The following is a 14,768-nucleotide window of genomic DNA, read 5'->3' as shown; positions in this document are numbered from 1 at the left end:
GCCCAGCTAATTTTTGTATTTTTTAGTAGAGACAGGGTTTCATTGTGTTAGCCAGGATGGTCTTGATCTCCTGACCTCGTGATCCACCCATCTCGGCCTCCCAAAGTGCTAGGATTACAGGCGTGAGCCACCTCGCCCAGCCTACAGTACTATTTCAATTCAGAAACTAATACTGTTTTGTAAACATGATAAAAATGAAGTAGTACAGATGCCTGCTGAAGCATCAGAGGTCAAGTCTGCTCTCTGTCGAGGGAGATCAGCACGTTGGAGAGAGCTCTTAGAGGCGGTATTGCCATCCTAAGGTGTCTTGGATTTATTTGGGCCTGGCGAAATAATCAAAAGGGGCTGACTCTCTCAATCCATGAGGTCAGTGGTATTTGATACACACTGCTCAAGTGCCACCTAAAATCACCTCAGAGCATTTCGGGGGAGCCATTGCCAAAAGGAACTATAACACTTATTTCCCTGAAAGGCAGTGTGTTCATAAGGGCTGTAGTAACAAATTACCATAAACTAAGTGGCCTAAAACAACAGAGATTTGTTTTCTCACAATTCTGGAGGCCAGAAGTGAGAAGTCAAGGTATCAACAGGACCAGGTTCCCTCCCAAAGACTCTAGAAAAGAATTCTTCATTGCATCTTCCAGCTTCTGGTGGCCCCGGTTTTCCTTGGCTTGTGGTGACATCACTCCTGTCTTTGTCTCTGTGCTCACATGGGCTTCTTCTCCACGTCTCTGTGTGCCTTGTTCTGTCTCTTACAAGTTGATGTTTGCTGCCTTTGGCCTTCCCTTATCCAGTGTAAGGTCATCTAGATCCTTACCTTCATTAGATCTGCAGAGACCCTATTTCCAAATAAGGTCACACTCTGAGGTTCCTGGTGGACATGAATTGTGGTTGGGGTTGGGGAACACTATATAACCCCACTATAGGTAGATTCTCCTTTTTCCTGGGGTGGGGGGGTAGTTTTTGTACCTCCAAAAGGCTGTATATAGTGGTCCTGCTGCACAGATCCTGAGAACAGGTTGCCTCATAAAACACAGAGCTTGGCTCATTTTTTTTCACACAGTCCCAGTCTGAATCATGAGCTTGTTGTACATGCTGCTGTTTTAAGACTTAATAAGGCATTTCAGAAGTCATCATTTGCTTCTATTTTGAGCCTTTTTTGAATTTCTTTTAGTCTTTATGGTAACAGCTGTACATTTGTAAGAATACATTTAGGCATTCTTTGGAATAGGGATTTTGACAAGAAATCAGACTGTCAAAATTGTGACATGGGAAAATATTCATATGAAAAAGGGCCTAATTTTGCACTTTTAAATAGACTGTGTATTACACATAACCATTTTGGGCTTGAGGACCAATGTATATTTCCCCAAAATTCTACCAACAACTAGAGAGATATGTTAATAATATAGAAAATGAAATTGTTATTGTTTCATCCCTCCAAAGATGGCTATATTCTAGAAACACCTTTCATAGTGGCACGTAATAATCAAATCTGGAAGCATGGTGCTATGGTTTGGGCATTTGTCTCCCCAAACCTCATGTTGAAATTTGATTCCCGTGTTGGAAGTGTTTGGGTCATGGGGGTGGACCCTCATGGCTAGACTGATGCCCTTGCTGGGGGAGGGAGGTGAATGAGTTGTTGCTCTGTTCGTTCCCTATACAGCTGGTTGTTAAAAACAGCCTGATCCCATCCCCACCCCTCCTTTCTTCCTCTCTTGCCATGGATCTCTGCATACTCTGGCTCCCGTTCTCTTCCCCCATGAGTGGAAGCAACCTAAGGTTCTTCTCAGATACCCAGTCTTGAACTTTTCCAGACAGCAGAATCATGAGCCAAATAAATGTTTTTCCTTTGTAAATTACCCAGCCTCAGGTATTCTTTTGTAGCAAGACACACGGTAAGGGGCTGTCTTTGTAGCCAAGTCTCAAGTCGAAAGAGCATCCAGTGTGGACTGTTTTATCACATCAGACTTTGGAAAATGGCAGAGTTGTCTGTGATAAGCAGAAAGAAGGCAGAGCTATTTTAACCATATATAAGATTTACTGTTCCTCTGAGTGGATTATTTTAGGGCTTGCAGTTACCTTTTTCCAGGAGGATTCCAATTTGTGGAGTTGTTTTTGAAAGTCTGCAACCAGAATTGAAATTTTCTATATTCAGATTAATTTTGTTTCTGTACTAAGGAATAAAAAACACTGGGCCGGGCGCGGTGGCTCACGCTTGTAATCCCAGCACTTTGGGAGGCCGAGGCGGGCGGATCACGAGGTCAGGAGATCGAGACCACGGTGAAACCCCGTCTCTACCAAAAATACAAAAAATTAGCCGGGCGTGGTGGCGGGCGCCTGTTGTCCCAGCTACTCGGAGAGGCTGAGGCAGGAGAATGGCGTGAACCCGGGAGGCGGAGGTTGCAGTGAGCCGAGATCACGCCACTGCACTGCAGCCTGGGTGACAGAGCAAGACTCCGTCTCAAAAAAAAAAAAAAAAAAAAAAAAAATCAAAAAAAAAAAAAAAAAACACTACTGTGTATGTGTGTTTGGAACTAGTTTGTTGTGCTGTTTCTTTACACTGATCACCTTTAAAATTCTTGTCTTGGCCAGGCGTGGTGGCTCATGCCTGTAATCCCAGCATTTTGGGAAGCTGAGGTGGGAGGATTGCTTGAGGCTAGGAGTTTGAGAACAGCCTGGGCAACACAGCGGGACCCTGTATCTTTTAAAAAAAAAAAAAAAAAAAAATTAGCCCGGCATGGTAGCATGTACATGTAGTCCCAGCTACTCAGGAGGCTGAAGTGAGAGGGTCACTTGAGCCCGGGAGGTTGAGGCTGCAGGGAGCTGTGAGTGCACCACTGCACTTCAGCCTGGGCAACAGAGCAAGTGTCTGTCTCAAAATAATAATAATAATAATAATGATAAAAATAATAAAATGCAGTTTCATTTTTTTTTTTTGGTGGGAGAATCTCTCATTCTGCTTGATTTTATTATCAGGTAGTTATTTAAACATTATATGTTTCCTCTAGGCCAGGCCCTGAGAGAATAATTATTTTGGCTCTTTACTGATTAATTTATTTCTTAATTACACAAATTCCATGCCTCTTACGATACCCATTTTCTATTTACAGGAAGAAGAAATGTTTCGTCCAAACATGTTTTTCCTCCTCCTGCTTCCCCCTATTATCTTTGAGTCTGGATATTCATTACACAAGGTGAGACTCAGGCACACATTGGTGCTTTGGTCTGGACAGTTTCTCATGTTTGTAAGGCAAGTTCCTTAAAAGCTTGGGTGTTAATTTAGCAGCAGCAGCAGCAGCTCTGCTCCTTCCTGGTTGTGCTCAGTGGAAGCTGGACTGCAGTGCCTGACTTCTGGAGAGGAGCAGACATGATCGATTGGCTGCTTTAATGGTTTCAGGCAGTGTGGCTCACTGAGCCAGTGTTTGCATAAATGGGTGCTTTGCCCGGGAAGATGGCTGTAGTGATGTTAAGTGGCTCACAGATGATGCATTGACTCGTATTCCTAGACACAGACTGATAGATCTAAAGAGGATAGACTGTGTCCTGGGATGACGGGGACATGTGCCCCAGGACGTTTGTTTCTTTCAGCTCCCCCAATGGGGCCTTGTAACCTTCTCAGGCCCATCCATCCTTCCATGTCTCCCTCTCAGTGCCCTCCCCTGGCCTCAGACACCAGCTTGATATTCTCCTTCATCCCTCAACCTCTTATCGCTCCTCGCCCACTCCCTGGTGCAGCTTCTCCTTCCCAGGCTGGAGCACCATCCTTCCCTGCCTGGACCCACCGTTGCCTGCCCATTCTTGCCTCCCTGCCTTGGCGAGCAGTGGCACTGGCCCCTACCCACTTCTCTGCTTTGGCTTGGCCTTGATGGCCATTGCCTTGCAACTCCCAGTGTGAGGTGGTTTTTTTTTTTTTTTTTTTTTGAGATGGAGTCTCACTCTGTCACCCAGGCTGGAGTTCAGTGGCATGATCTCGGCTCACTGCAACCTCCACCTTGTGGGTTCGAGTGATTCTTCTGCCTCAGTCTCCTGAGTAGCTGGGATTACAGGCACATGCCACCACCATGCCCGGCTAATTTTTGTTGTTTTAGTAGAGACGGGGTTTTACTATGTTGGCCAGGCTGGTCTCAAACTCCTGACCTCAGGTGATCCGCCCACCTTGGCCTCCCAAAGTGCTGGGATCACAGGTGTGAGCCACCACACTCGTCCCCTAGTGTGGGTCTTTCCGCTGAGCAGGAGCTTCTCACTTTTAAGCCTGCTTGTGTGCATGCATGGTTTTTTCCTTGTCTGTGAGTTTTCTTTAAACATAAATGTATTTAAGTTTTAAAATTAAGTGATTCAACTTAAAATACTAGTATTAATAATACAGCAGCTATTTTGTGAATGTGATTTTTAAAAAAAACTGTGAAGATTGGAAAGTTTAGGCCAGCCCTTGGAGAGAGGAAAGCCAGAGATACAACACAGATCTAATCATGCGCTGCCCCCTACAGGTTTCTTTTTGGTAAAGTAGAAACCAAAAACCCCAAAACCCTACCTCCCAGGGTGCTTTGAGAGTCACACTAGATGAAAGAACGTAGGCAAAGCACCACCCACCACACTAAATAAATGGAGTGCTGCTGCTTGTTATTAATGATAAAAATGTTATTTATTATTAATAACAATATTACCACCAGTAGTAGTAATAATAATTTATTAAACTTAATATGTTCGGGCCCAGTGGCTCATGCCTATAATGCCAGCACTTTGAGAGGCCGAGGTGGGTGGATCACTTGAGGCCAGGAGTTCAAGACCAGTCTGGCCAACATGGCGAAACCCCATCTCTACTAAAAATACAAAAATTAGCCGGTCGTAGTGGTGCGTGCCTGTAATCCCAGCTACTCTGGAGGCTGAAGCATGAGAATCATGAGAATAGCTTGAACTCGGGAGGTGGAGCTTGCAGTGAGCTGAGATCACGCCACTGCATTCCAGCCTGGGTGATAGAGGGAGACTTTGTCTCAAAAATAAATAAATAAAAATAAACTTAATTTGTTGTTGACATGGTATAAAATAAATAAATATTTTTTAAAAATGAGTTAGTTGTGTCCAGAAATTTTTGGTAAAAACATAGAAATTAAGTCTTTAATTTTCTTGTACTAAAACAAAAGCATATTAAGATGTTCAACCCGGATTTTTTTTAAAGTTACTATTTTATCGTGCATCTATCCAAAGAAAAAGTGAAAAGGAAGTTTAATGTAAAAAATATTCCCAAGTCTTACAAACTGTTATTGACATCAGATAATTTTTAACAAGGAAACATAAGTTGAAGGTCACCATGTCTTTCCTTCTTTCACTTTGTAAACAAATCTTAACTGTAAGCAGATATGAAAATATTTCAAAACATGCTGAGGAAATTGACTTGATTTTGACTTAAAAACATGACATTTTGAGTATTAGAGCATGTAAAGTTTTTATTTTCTGTTTTTTTTTAGAGGGAAGGGAGAGAAACTTGTTCAAAATTTGAGGAAAGTAATAGTTTTTTAGAAAAACATTTTGTTGAGGATGACTTTCCAGCAGAAAATGTGACAATTTATATGAAAGGGACTGATAGGATTATGAAATGCTAATTCTGAAACTTCTGTCCACTTTCTACCCTCCCCCAAAGATGATAGGATGTAAAGTTTGAATATTTTATTTTAATACTGTGATATTTGCTAATGTAAATTTGGACTTAGAATACAGATTTCAGTAAGATTATCATCAGTTGATATGCATTAGCTAGGCAGCAACTGGTTCTTTGAATTGCAAATATTACACAAATCATAGGATGTTAATTGTGTCAGAGAGAAACAGATACATTTGCTTTATGTAACAGAGGAAAGTTCTTGTAGTATGGTAACTTTAATTTGGGTAAATGTTCAGGATCCAGATTAATATTAACCAAGTATATAAATTATATCAACATTAGATCTCTGCAAACAGGTCAAAACTGATTAATCTGTTTTTTGTTTTTTTGTTTGTTTGTTTTTTTGAGACGGAGTTTCTCTCGCTCTTGTTGCCCAGGCTGGAGTGCAATGGTGCGATCTCGACACACTGCAACCTTGGCCTCCTGGGTTCAAGCGATTCTCCTGCCTCAGCCTCCCGAGTAGCTGGGATTACAGGCGCCCATAACCACACCGGCTAATTTTGTATTTTTAGTAGAGATGGGGTTTCTCCATGTTGGTCAGGTTGGTCTCGAACTCCTGACCTTAGGTGATCCACCCGCCTTGGCCTCCCGAAGTGCTGGGATTACAGGCTTGAGCCACCGGGCCCAACCTAATCTGTTTTGAAATAACAAAAGAAAACAGCGATTCGCAAAGAGCAACTCATAGATTGAAAGCCCTTTGTTTTGAAAAACCAAATCATTGTGTTTTAAAATTCTTTGTGCAGTAAAGATGGATATGCCAAACAAAGGAATTGAATGTCAGATTATAGGCAGCCAAGTCAAAATTGCAGCTTCTAGGAGGTAGGCTTAGTGGGGCAGTGAGTGTTCAGCTGAGGACACTTTTTCACAAGTGGGCTTTAAAATAGCAGGTCCTGATGTCCCTGGTTTGGCGATTTCTGAGCTAAAAACAAGATTCTTGTTCACACCCACAATCGGGGGTGATCAAAGCCTCTTGGTAGCTCCTAAGTGGAGTTCATAGGGTTATAATAAATCACTTAATTTCCTTAATTTTATGGAAATTTGAAAGATGCTACCATGCTGCTTGGACTTGAATATTTTATCTCAAATGCTGTGAAGTATAGATAGAAACATTTTATCTGACATAGTTAATGATGATACTAATAGAGTGAAGTAAAATTGTTTAAAAGACCTGGCCAGGAAAAAGGAGTATCTGATAGTGTATCTTGGTATCCTAATAGTGTCTTTGGACGTGAAACACAGTTAATTCCTTCAGTGCCTGTCTGTTGAGCATCCTCCAACTGACGGGCATTATGTCAGGGACTGTGTTGTGCGAAAGCAGATGTGGTCATTGCCCAGAATGAGCCTGCAGTCTCATGGAAAAGTAAGACATCAGTTACATAAATAAGTGCAAAATTGCAGTCTTGTCAACCGCTACAAGAGAGGGTGACTGTGCACTGAGAGCATAAACTAGGATCTGGGAAGAGTTGAAATGTCCTCAGATCTCGGGATGATGAAAGCTTAACAGGCAAAGAGGGAGCACAACCTGCTCGAAGCCACCAGTGGGACTGGAACCCAGAGAACAAAGACGAGCATCGTGCCAGATGAGCCCAGGGGCCTCCCCAGGAGTCGAGTCATTCAGGGTGGGGGCTAGCTGCATTTTAAATGGAAGTAGGGGTCCAGGTGAAGGCAGCACAATCAGATTTGTCTTTTGGGAAGATCATTCTGGAAAGACTGGAGAGTGGAGGGAAAGGGGCCCGGAGGGGTTGAGGAGACTTGTGCGAAGCTATGCAGTGTTCCAGATGAAAGATGATTTGAGTGACGGGACACTGCAGTAAGTGTGGGGGTGCAGGAAGACTCCCAGGCTCCCAGCTTGCCACACACGACGGGCAGTGGTGCCTTTTACAGAGAATCAAGTCTGCACGGAGGGCCAGGTGTGTGGGCCATGCCTTCACTGACAGGAATGGCTTTTCTAATCATTTCCCTGACTTCTGCTCTTTCAAACAGGGTAACTTCTTTCAAAATATTGGTTCCATCACCCTGTTTGCTGTTTTTGGGACGGCAATCTCCGCTTTTGTAGTAGGTGGAGGAATTTATTTTCTGGGTCAGGTAAGAAAATATCTTTGAAACACTTTGAAAGTCTTACATTCTTAGAGCTAGTGCAGGGAAGTGGGAAGGTGAAATGGAGCCACTTTGTGGGACCTGGGTTTCACCTTTAGGGTAAATTCCTTCTGGAAGGAAATCCTAGCTTCACATGAGGCACAGTAGAGGCATGCTAAATTGTTTCAAAGTGTCCTCCAAGACCTTTGGTATCGGAATTGAGTAAATCTTTTCCATAATCCCCCCAAAGTATTTGATTTTATTTGCAAACCAATACTGTCTTAAATTAGAATACCTAAAAATGAAACCAAATATATGCCATCAAGAACTTCAAACAGTTGTGTTGTCAGGTAGACTGAATTGGAGTTGAATGCTGTTTTTTGATTAAAATTTGCATTTAAAAAATCAAAGATGTGCTTTTCTGCTGGCATTGGAGAAATAATAAAATCAAAGGTGATTCTGAATCTGTTCACTCAATTCTAAGCTGTCTACCTGTAGAATTATATACTCTGGATTTTCTGCAATTGCTAAACCACTTCCCAGTGGCATCAGTTGGGTGGTCTCTACTTTAGACTTCAAATTAATTCAAATTAATTTAGACCAAACATCCCTAGGAAGGTAGTATCTGTAGTTTTGTATTATGCATGTCCATGCATGTCACATTCTTTTCCTTTATTGTCAGTTGCAGAAAGTTTGCCTGTCCCAGTTCTGAAAATTAAGTTGAGGGTCAGGTATCTGGATGATGGGCAGATTTCTTTAACACGTCAGCTGCTTTCTTCTCTCGATAGCCAAAGCCCATTTCATCAGATTTTCACCTATATTGCAGCTTTGATGGCACCAGAATAAATCTGTCTGTCATGCAGCTTTCTTCATTGCTCAGCTTCTAGTATTAAGGAAGAATAAACTTAAGGAAACTACAGTTAATTGGGCTTGAAGAATGTAGCATTCTTTTCCATACTCTCGTTGCATGCTGATGGAATGCATGTTTCAACTAAAACTTAGGAGCCTTCTTTATTTTTCAAGTGATTTGGGAACTGAAGATTAATGTCCTTATTAGTTTTAATAAAGCACTAATGGACATTTAAATCTTCTTGGCTGTTCTCCAGGGTTTTTTTTTTGTGTGTCTGTGTGTTTGTGTGTTTTATTTTACAGGCTGATGTAATCTCTAAACTCAACATGACAGACAGGTAAATCCTTCATACTGTAACACCCATGCAACTGCTTTTCAGACAGGGGAAATGTTTCTCCACATTGCTTCCTGGGTGTGGTACTGTTCTATTCTCTCTCTGTATTTATTTTTGGTAAGGATTTCTGCCATAGAATTTTACTCTGAGTTAATTTGTATCTCTGAAATGAATCAAAACTATCCTAAACACTTTTGAAGATCCCTAGTTGGGCATTGCTGATTGGAATGATTTAGTTTAAGCTTGGGAGGGAGTAACTCTGCTCAGCAAACTGCCCTGCCCATGTGCACACATACGCTGTACCATTGTCTTATTATTTCCAAGACTTTTCAGTCGCCGTAACAAAAAGTTCTCTTCTTGACAGATTAGAGATGGAGAGGGGGAGTGACGGAGAAACTTTCCTCTGGGATTCCCACCAAGCCTGCTGTGGGGGAAGCAGGGCCAAGACCTCTATTGTGGATATTGTAGAGAGCCCCTCCATCTGAAGCCACTCCCGTGAGCACTTCCCATGAGCCCCGTCCAAGAATTCCCAGAATTGCATAGTGAGAAGCAACCTCACTAGGTTGAGGCAGTTGTCTCTCAGAAGGTACCAGATCTAGTGCTGAAAAAGTGCCCATGCAGAGCATAGTCTGGGTTCCCCCCTCTGAGAGCAGACAGCCTTGCTCAGTGTGTCTGCGTTTGGTCTTGTGGCATGGCTGGGGAGCTGGGCAGCAGGGCCCCATGTTCATCCCCAGATCCTTGCCATGGGGCCAGTCAGAGCTTTCAGGATTTAGCAGCAGTTTAGCAACTTGGGACTAGAATCTGGGAACGCTTTTCATGGGAACTGTGTCTCTGATAACAAATCCAATTCTATTTCTACCTCCACTCACCACCCACCCCAGCCCAGGACAATTTTGGAGCTTTTGTTGTAAGACAGTTTTGATACATAAACAAGTAGTCCTATTCCATGGGAGCTGGAAATAAAGCAGAACTGATGTCCTGTGTTTGGTAGGTATTTTGCAAATAAAAAGAAATGCCCAGTAAAGGAAGGTATCACAGTATTCAAACCTTACACTTGTTTTGGGGGCAGCTGGTTAGAGATACAGACAATGCTGGATAACTTCCTGTGAAGTTGAATTGAATCAGTGGTTGGGATGTTCAGGTGGAGGACAGGAAGAGAATTACCCCGTAGACACACTGACTTCGAGTGTTTTCCTCTCCGTGTGCAGAAGCTTCCTTTGCTGTTAGAAAGTGATGATCCCATGGATGGGGACTGCTCTGGGGTCGCAAACCCACACAGCCACAGGGCCTGGCAGAGCACTTAACAGAGGAAAGCTGGCCAGCTGTGAGTCTAGAGGTGGGGCAGCGGCCAGTGGGAGAACACACCCTGTATGAACGGACAGCCACTTCTCAGCGCCAACTCATGATTACCATGTGGAAATCTGGGCCCAGAATTGGTGGCTATTTTAAATAATTTTTTTTCAAAAAGAGGCTAGGTTTCTAGATTTTTATAGGGAATTTTCCAGTTTTTCAATGTTGACAACTTGCTCAATTTTCCACAAACACCATGCAGACCAAACATGAGAGCTACAGACTTTTTCAACCTCTGCACTGTAGAAAACGTAAAAATAACTTCGTTGCACACGTTTTGTTTTGTTCTAGTGACATCTTCCTGGAGAGAGATTTCACTCTTAGAGATCCTGAATTATTTCGCTGCCTTAGTTCATTTCTTTTTATTTTGTTAATGTTGCTATCTTTTGGGGTTATGGGATAAAGAAAATACATTTTTAAGTTGAACTTCTGGTGTTTAAAAGGCGAGGTCCTAAAGATGTGAAGTGGAACAGCTGACAGCCAGGTGAAATAACCATCTTTCCACACAGACCTCTCAATGAATCAGCAGTTTGTATTTCAGACTTTTCATCTTCACTGTCAGAAATACTCTGCCTCAATTTAGATTCCCAAGCAAACTAAATGTGTAACATGATTTGTACAAAGCATTTCCCGCAGCCTTTTGTTTGTTTTGTTTTTTTTTCAGTTAATTTAGAAAGTTTATTTTGCCAAGGTTGAGGACGCATACCCGTGACAGCCTCAGGAGGTCCTGACGACATGTACCCAAGAGGGTCAGAGCACAGTTTGGTTTTATACATTTTAGGGACACATGAGACATCAATCAACTTATGTAAGATAGACGTTGCCCCAACCTTTTATTATGAAAAAATTTTAAACATACAGAAAAGGTGAAGCATTGTGCAGTGAATACCCATAAACAAATTTTTAAAATATAAAAAGTATATCCTGCAGGGGTAGGAGAGGCATAGGACAGGGAACTTGGGAGCCTGTGGTGGGCCTGCGCTTCACTGAGGCTGGAGTATAGTGGCATGATCACAGCTCTCTGTAGCCTCAAACTCCTGAGCTCAAGCTATCCTCCTGCCTCAGCCTCCCAAGTAGCTTGGACTACAGGTATGCGGCACCACTTCCAGCTAATTTTTGTGTGTGTGGAGATAGAGTTCTCTCTATATTGCCCAGGCTGGTCCTGAACTCCTGAGCTCAAGCCATCCTCCCACCTCAGCCTCCTAAAGTGTTGGGATTACAGGCGTGAGCCACTGTGCCCGGCTCAGGATACACTTTTTAGACATCATCCTCCTTCCTTCACGGCCTCTGGTGATGTGGCTGTGGTTGATGAGAGTGAGAATAAAAGAACGACCAGAAGCTCTGTCTGGGGGTTGTGGTGCAAGGGCCTGGGGACCAGCTACCAACAAAACAGGATCTCCCAGATGGGCAGTTGTTTAGTGGAGTTACCTTCCCTTTCCTCCTTCCCTTTCTTCTTCCCACCTGCCTGCCTGCTTGCCTTCTTCAAGTGTCTCTGGGCCATGCCCAGTACAGACCCTGGGAATTCACCCATGACGAAAATTCAGCATCCACTCCCTTGGAGCTCACAGGCCTGTGATGACCTCTGTGAGGACAGGCGAAGTCTGGGAACTGAATCCTCAGCCTGGGATCCGGAGGCACTCTGAGTTAATGCGCATGAATCACATTCATAGGCAGCTCCCATGGAAACCAGAGGCCAAATGACTGACGTCTGAAGAGACCTGTACCTGATAAGGCAGCCAGGCATTTCCTCAGTCAGCTCTCCTCTCCCTGACCCTGCAGCCAAAAGATCACCCATCGAAGGCTGCTCAGCCAAGCATCCTTTTCCCCTTAGACCCAGGCTTGGTGAGGGTGGGAAGCTCAGGGCAGTCGTCTCTGGCTAATGACTGACACAGGCTGGCCACTGGGGCTCCATGTTTGGGCTGGTGTTGTGGAAGGGGGCAGACCCACCATTCTGCTGCCCTGGAAAGAAAGCTGCACCAGGCATGGCACAGAGGCTTGTGGGAAAATCACCAAAGGGCAGGGAGAGTGAATTGTCCAGGCTCATGTGGCCCACGAGGCCCCTTGAGGGAGCTGGTCCTGCCTCCCTCGCCAGCTTCTTATGGCTCCTGTCACTCACCCCACCCCCACCACCACATAACCTTCCTTCTGTTCCTCAGGCAGCAGGCTTGCTCCCACCGCAGGAGTCGCTTGCTGTCACCTCTGCCTGCAGCTCTTGGCCTGGCCAGCTGCTTCTTAACATGTAGGTTCTTGCTTACATGTGTCATCCCTTCAGAGAGGCTTCTCCAGACCGCCCCATCTAAGTGGCTCCCACACCCACACCCACACCCCACCTTCCCACGTCACCTCAATTGATTTCCTGGGTCACACATGCTGTTGTCTGAATTTGCCTTCATCTCTGGGTATTGCTGTATCTACTGTTGGGGGTAGGAGCACCAATTCTGGGCAGATAGCCTGGCTCTGCTACTTGTTAGCTGAGTGACCTTGGACAAGTTACTTCATCATCCCATTGTCCCTCGGTTTTCTCCTCTGTCATCAGGGCAGTAGTAGTAGTCTCATACAGTCACTGTCTGGATTGTTGAGTCACCATATGTGAAGTGCTTACAACAGTGCCGGCTGTGGTATGTTTCAAGCCATGCCTGAAACATGTTAGACAATTAGCACATATCTGCTGGGGGTGTAAGATCTTCACGGGGACTGTCAGTGAGGTCACTGGCCCAGTTGGGAGATGGCCTCAGTGTTTCGGCTGTCCACGCCACTCACCCCCAAAGCACACTGGGGTTGCTGCTGGTTTTTGACTCTTTCTTAGATCTTGCAAATCTTGAGTGCAGGCTGGGGTTGGTCACAGACAGCACTCCAAGGGGCTGGTGGCAAGGGGCAGAGCAGAGGTCAGATGCAGGAGCTTATGGGCTATTTGGCTCCAGCTGCTCTGACCCGTGGAACTGGGCGGTGTATAATAAATATAACTGGGCAAAAGTCTCCCTTCCATCATTGGTCAAAGTCAAGTCTCCCTGCTGACAGTAGAAAACCAGGCCATTCCTAACTCAATTTAGAGTGGACCTTTCACACTCCACCCACAATGTCAACAGCAGATAAGTGGGGAAAAAATACGCTACCTTCTTTAGTTACTTCAGCTCTAGTGTGTAGTATTGCTTTCTGTTAAATGTGGCCTTTGACTTTAATGCTTTAATATGTGGACCAAGTGACACACGTTACAGAATCTCCCCTTCCGTCTGTCTCTTACAGTTTTGCATTTGGCTCCCTAATATCTGCTGTCGATCCAGTGGCCACTATTGCTATTTTCAATGCACTTCATGTGGACCCCGTGCTCAACATGCTGGTCTTTGGAGAAAGTATTCTCAACGATGCAGTCTCCATTGTTCTGACCAAGTAAGTACGGGGGCAGAGAACAGACTTTTTTCATGTGACAGAACTAAAGGTCCTTGTAACAAAGGGGCAGATATTTCCACACAGCGTGTGTACAGTTGCTTGTCCTCTAGGTGATCAGTTCACCCACTGTCTTTCTCTGTATTTCTGTCCTGACAAGCCTTGATATGCTGCAAGAATATGGTCAGGTTCCAGGGGTGGTTAAAAGAGGAGAGTCCACCTTTTTTTTTGAGACAGGGTCTCGCTCCATCACCCAAGCTGGAGTGCAGTGGCTCCATCACAGCTCACCGCAGCCTCAACCTCCTGGGTTCAAGTGATCCTCCCACCTCAGCCTCTCAAGTAGCTGGGACTTACAGGCACGTGCCATCACGCCCAGCTAATTTTTTAAAAAGTTTTTGTAGAGACGGGCATTCGCCATGTTGCCCAGGCTAGTCTTGAACCCCTGGGCTCAAGCAATTTGCCCACCTCAGCCTCCCAGAGTGCTAGGATTACAGGTGTAAGCCATTGCTCCTGCTTTGCCCACCTTTTTCGACCTATCTTTTAGTGGTTTCTGAGCCCAGCTTGTCAGCATCACTGAGGGTGCTTATTAAGCGTGACATTCCTAGGTCCCACCCTCAGAGCTGCTGATTCATTTGGTCTGGGGTGAGTCCCAAGACCATGGGTTTTTAATAAGTTCCCCCGATATGATGAAGCGGGCTGTTGAGGGGTCAGTGTTTGGGCAACATTATTGGAGACAAAAGCAATAGACAGAGGCCCCACTAGCTGATGCATGTCACCTTCCTTTTCACAGCTTTAAAATAAGATAGGAATGCTGATAGGCGCCCTGCCTTAAGATGCTGTTGTGTAAACGCTACTTTGGAAACTACAATTTGTTTTCAAATATTTGTTGGTATTACTGCCGTAATTGATGGGATCTGAGAAGTTAATGATGAATAATAAAATGTCAAGAAGTCATTGGGGGCCAGGCGCAGTGGCTCAGTCCTGTAATCCCAGCACTTTGGAAGGCCGAGGCGGGTAGATCACCTGAGGTCAGGAGTTCAAGACCAGCCTGGCCAACATGGTGAAACCCTGTCTCTACTAAAAATACAAAAATTAGCTGGGCATGGTGGCGG

The 14,768-nt window shown here is 44.4% G+C and overlaps 1 protein-coding gene across 1 annotated transcript in view; it reads left to right on the top strand.

Moving 5' to 3' along the window:
- The window catches only part of SLC9A8 (solute carrier family 9 member A8), a 79,525-nt gene that overhangs the window by 30,863 nt on the left and 33,894 nt on the right, over positions 1–14,768 (top strand). Inside the window, exons 5-8 of the mRNA XM_058433265.1 lie at positions 3,114–3,197; positions 7,646–7,747; positions 8,891–8,925; positions 13,516–13,659. Of these exons, the coding sequence (XP_058289248.1) occupies positions 3,114–3,197; positions 7,646–7,747; positions 8,891–8,925; positions 13,516–13,659 (365 nt within the window). The remainder of the gene's footprint in view (positions 1–3,113; positions 3,198–7,645; positions 7,748–8,890; positions 8,926–13,515; positions 13,660–14,768) is intronic.

Source organism: Hylobates moloch, unplaced genomic scaffold (assembly GCF_009828535.3).
Source record: "Hylobates moloch isolate HMO894 unplaced genomic scaffold, HMol_V3 SCAFFOLD_21, whole genome shotgun sequence".
Classification (NCBI taxonomy): Eukaryota; Metazoa; Chordata; class Mammalia; order Primates; family Hylobatidae; genus Hylobates; species Hylobates moloch.
Note: the sequence above shows the minus strand (reverse complement) of the source record. Positions and strands in the feature narration are given on the sequence as shown.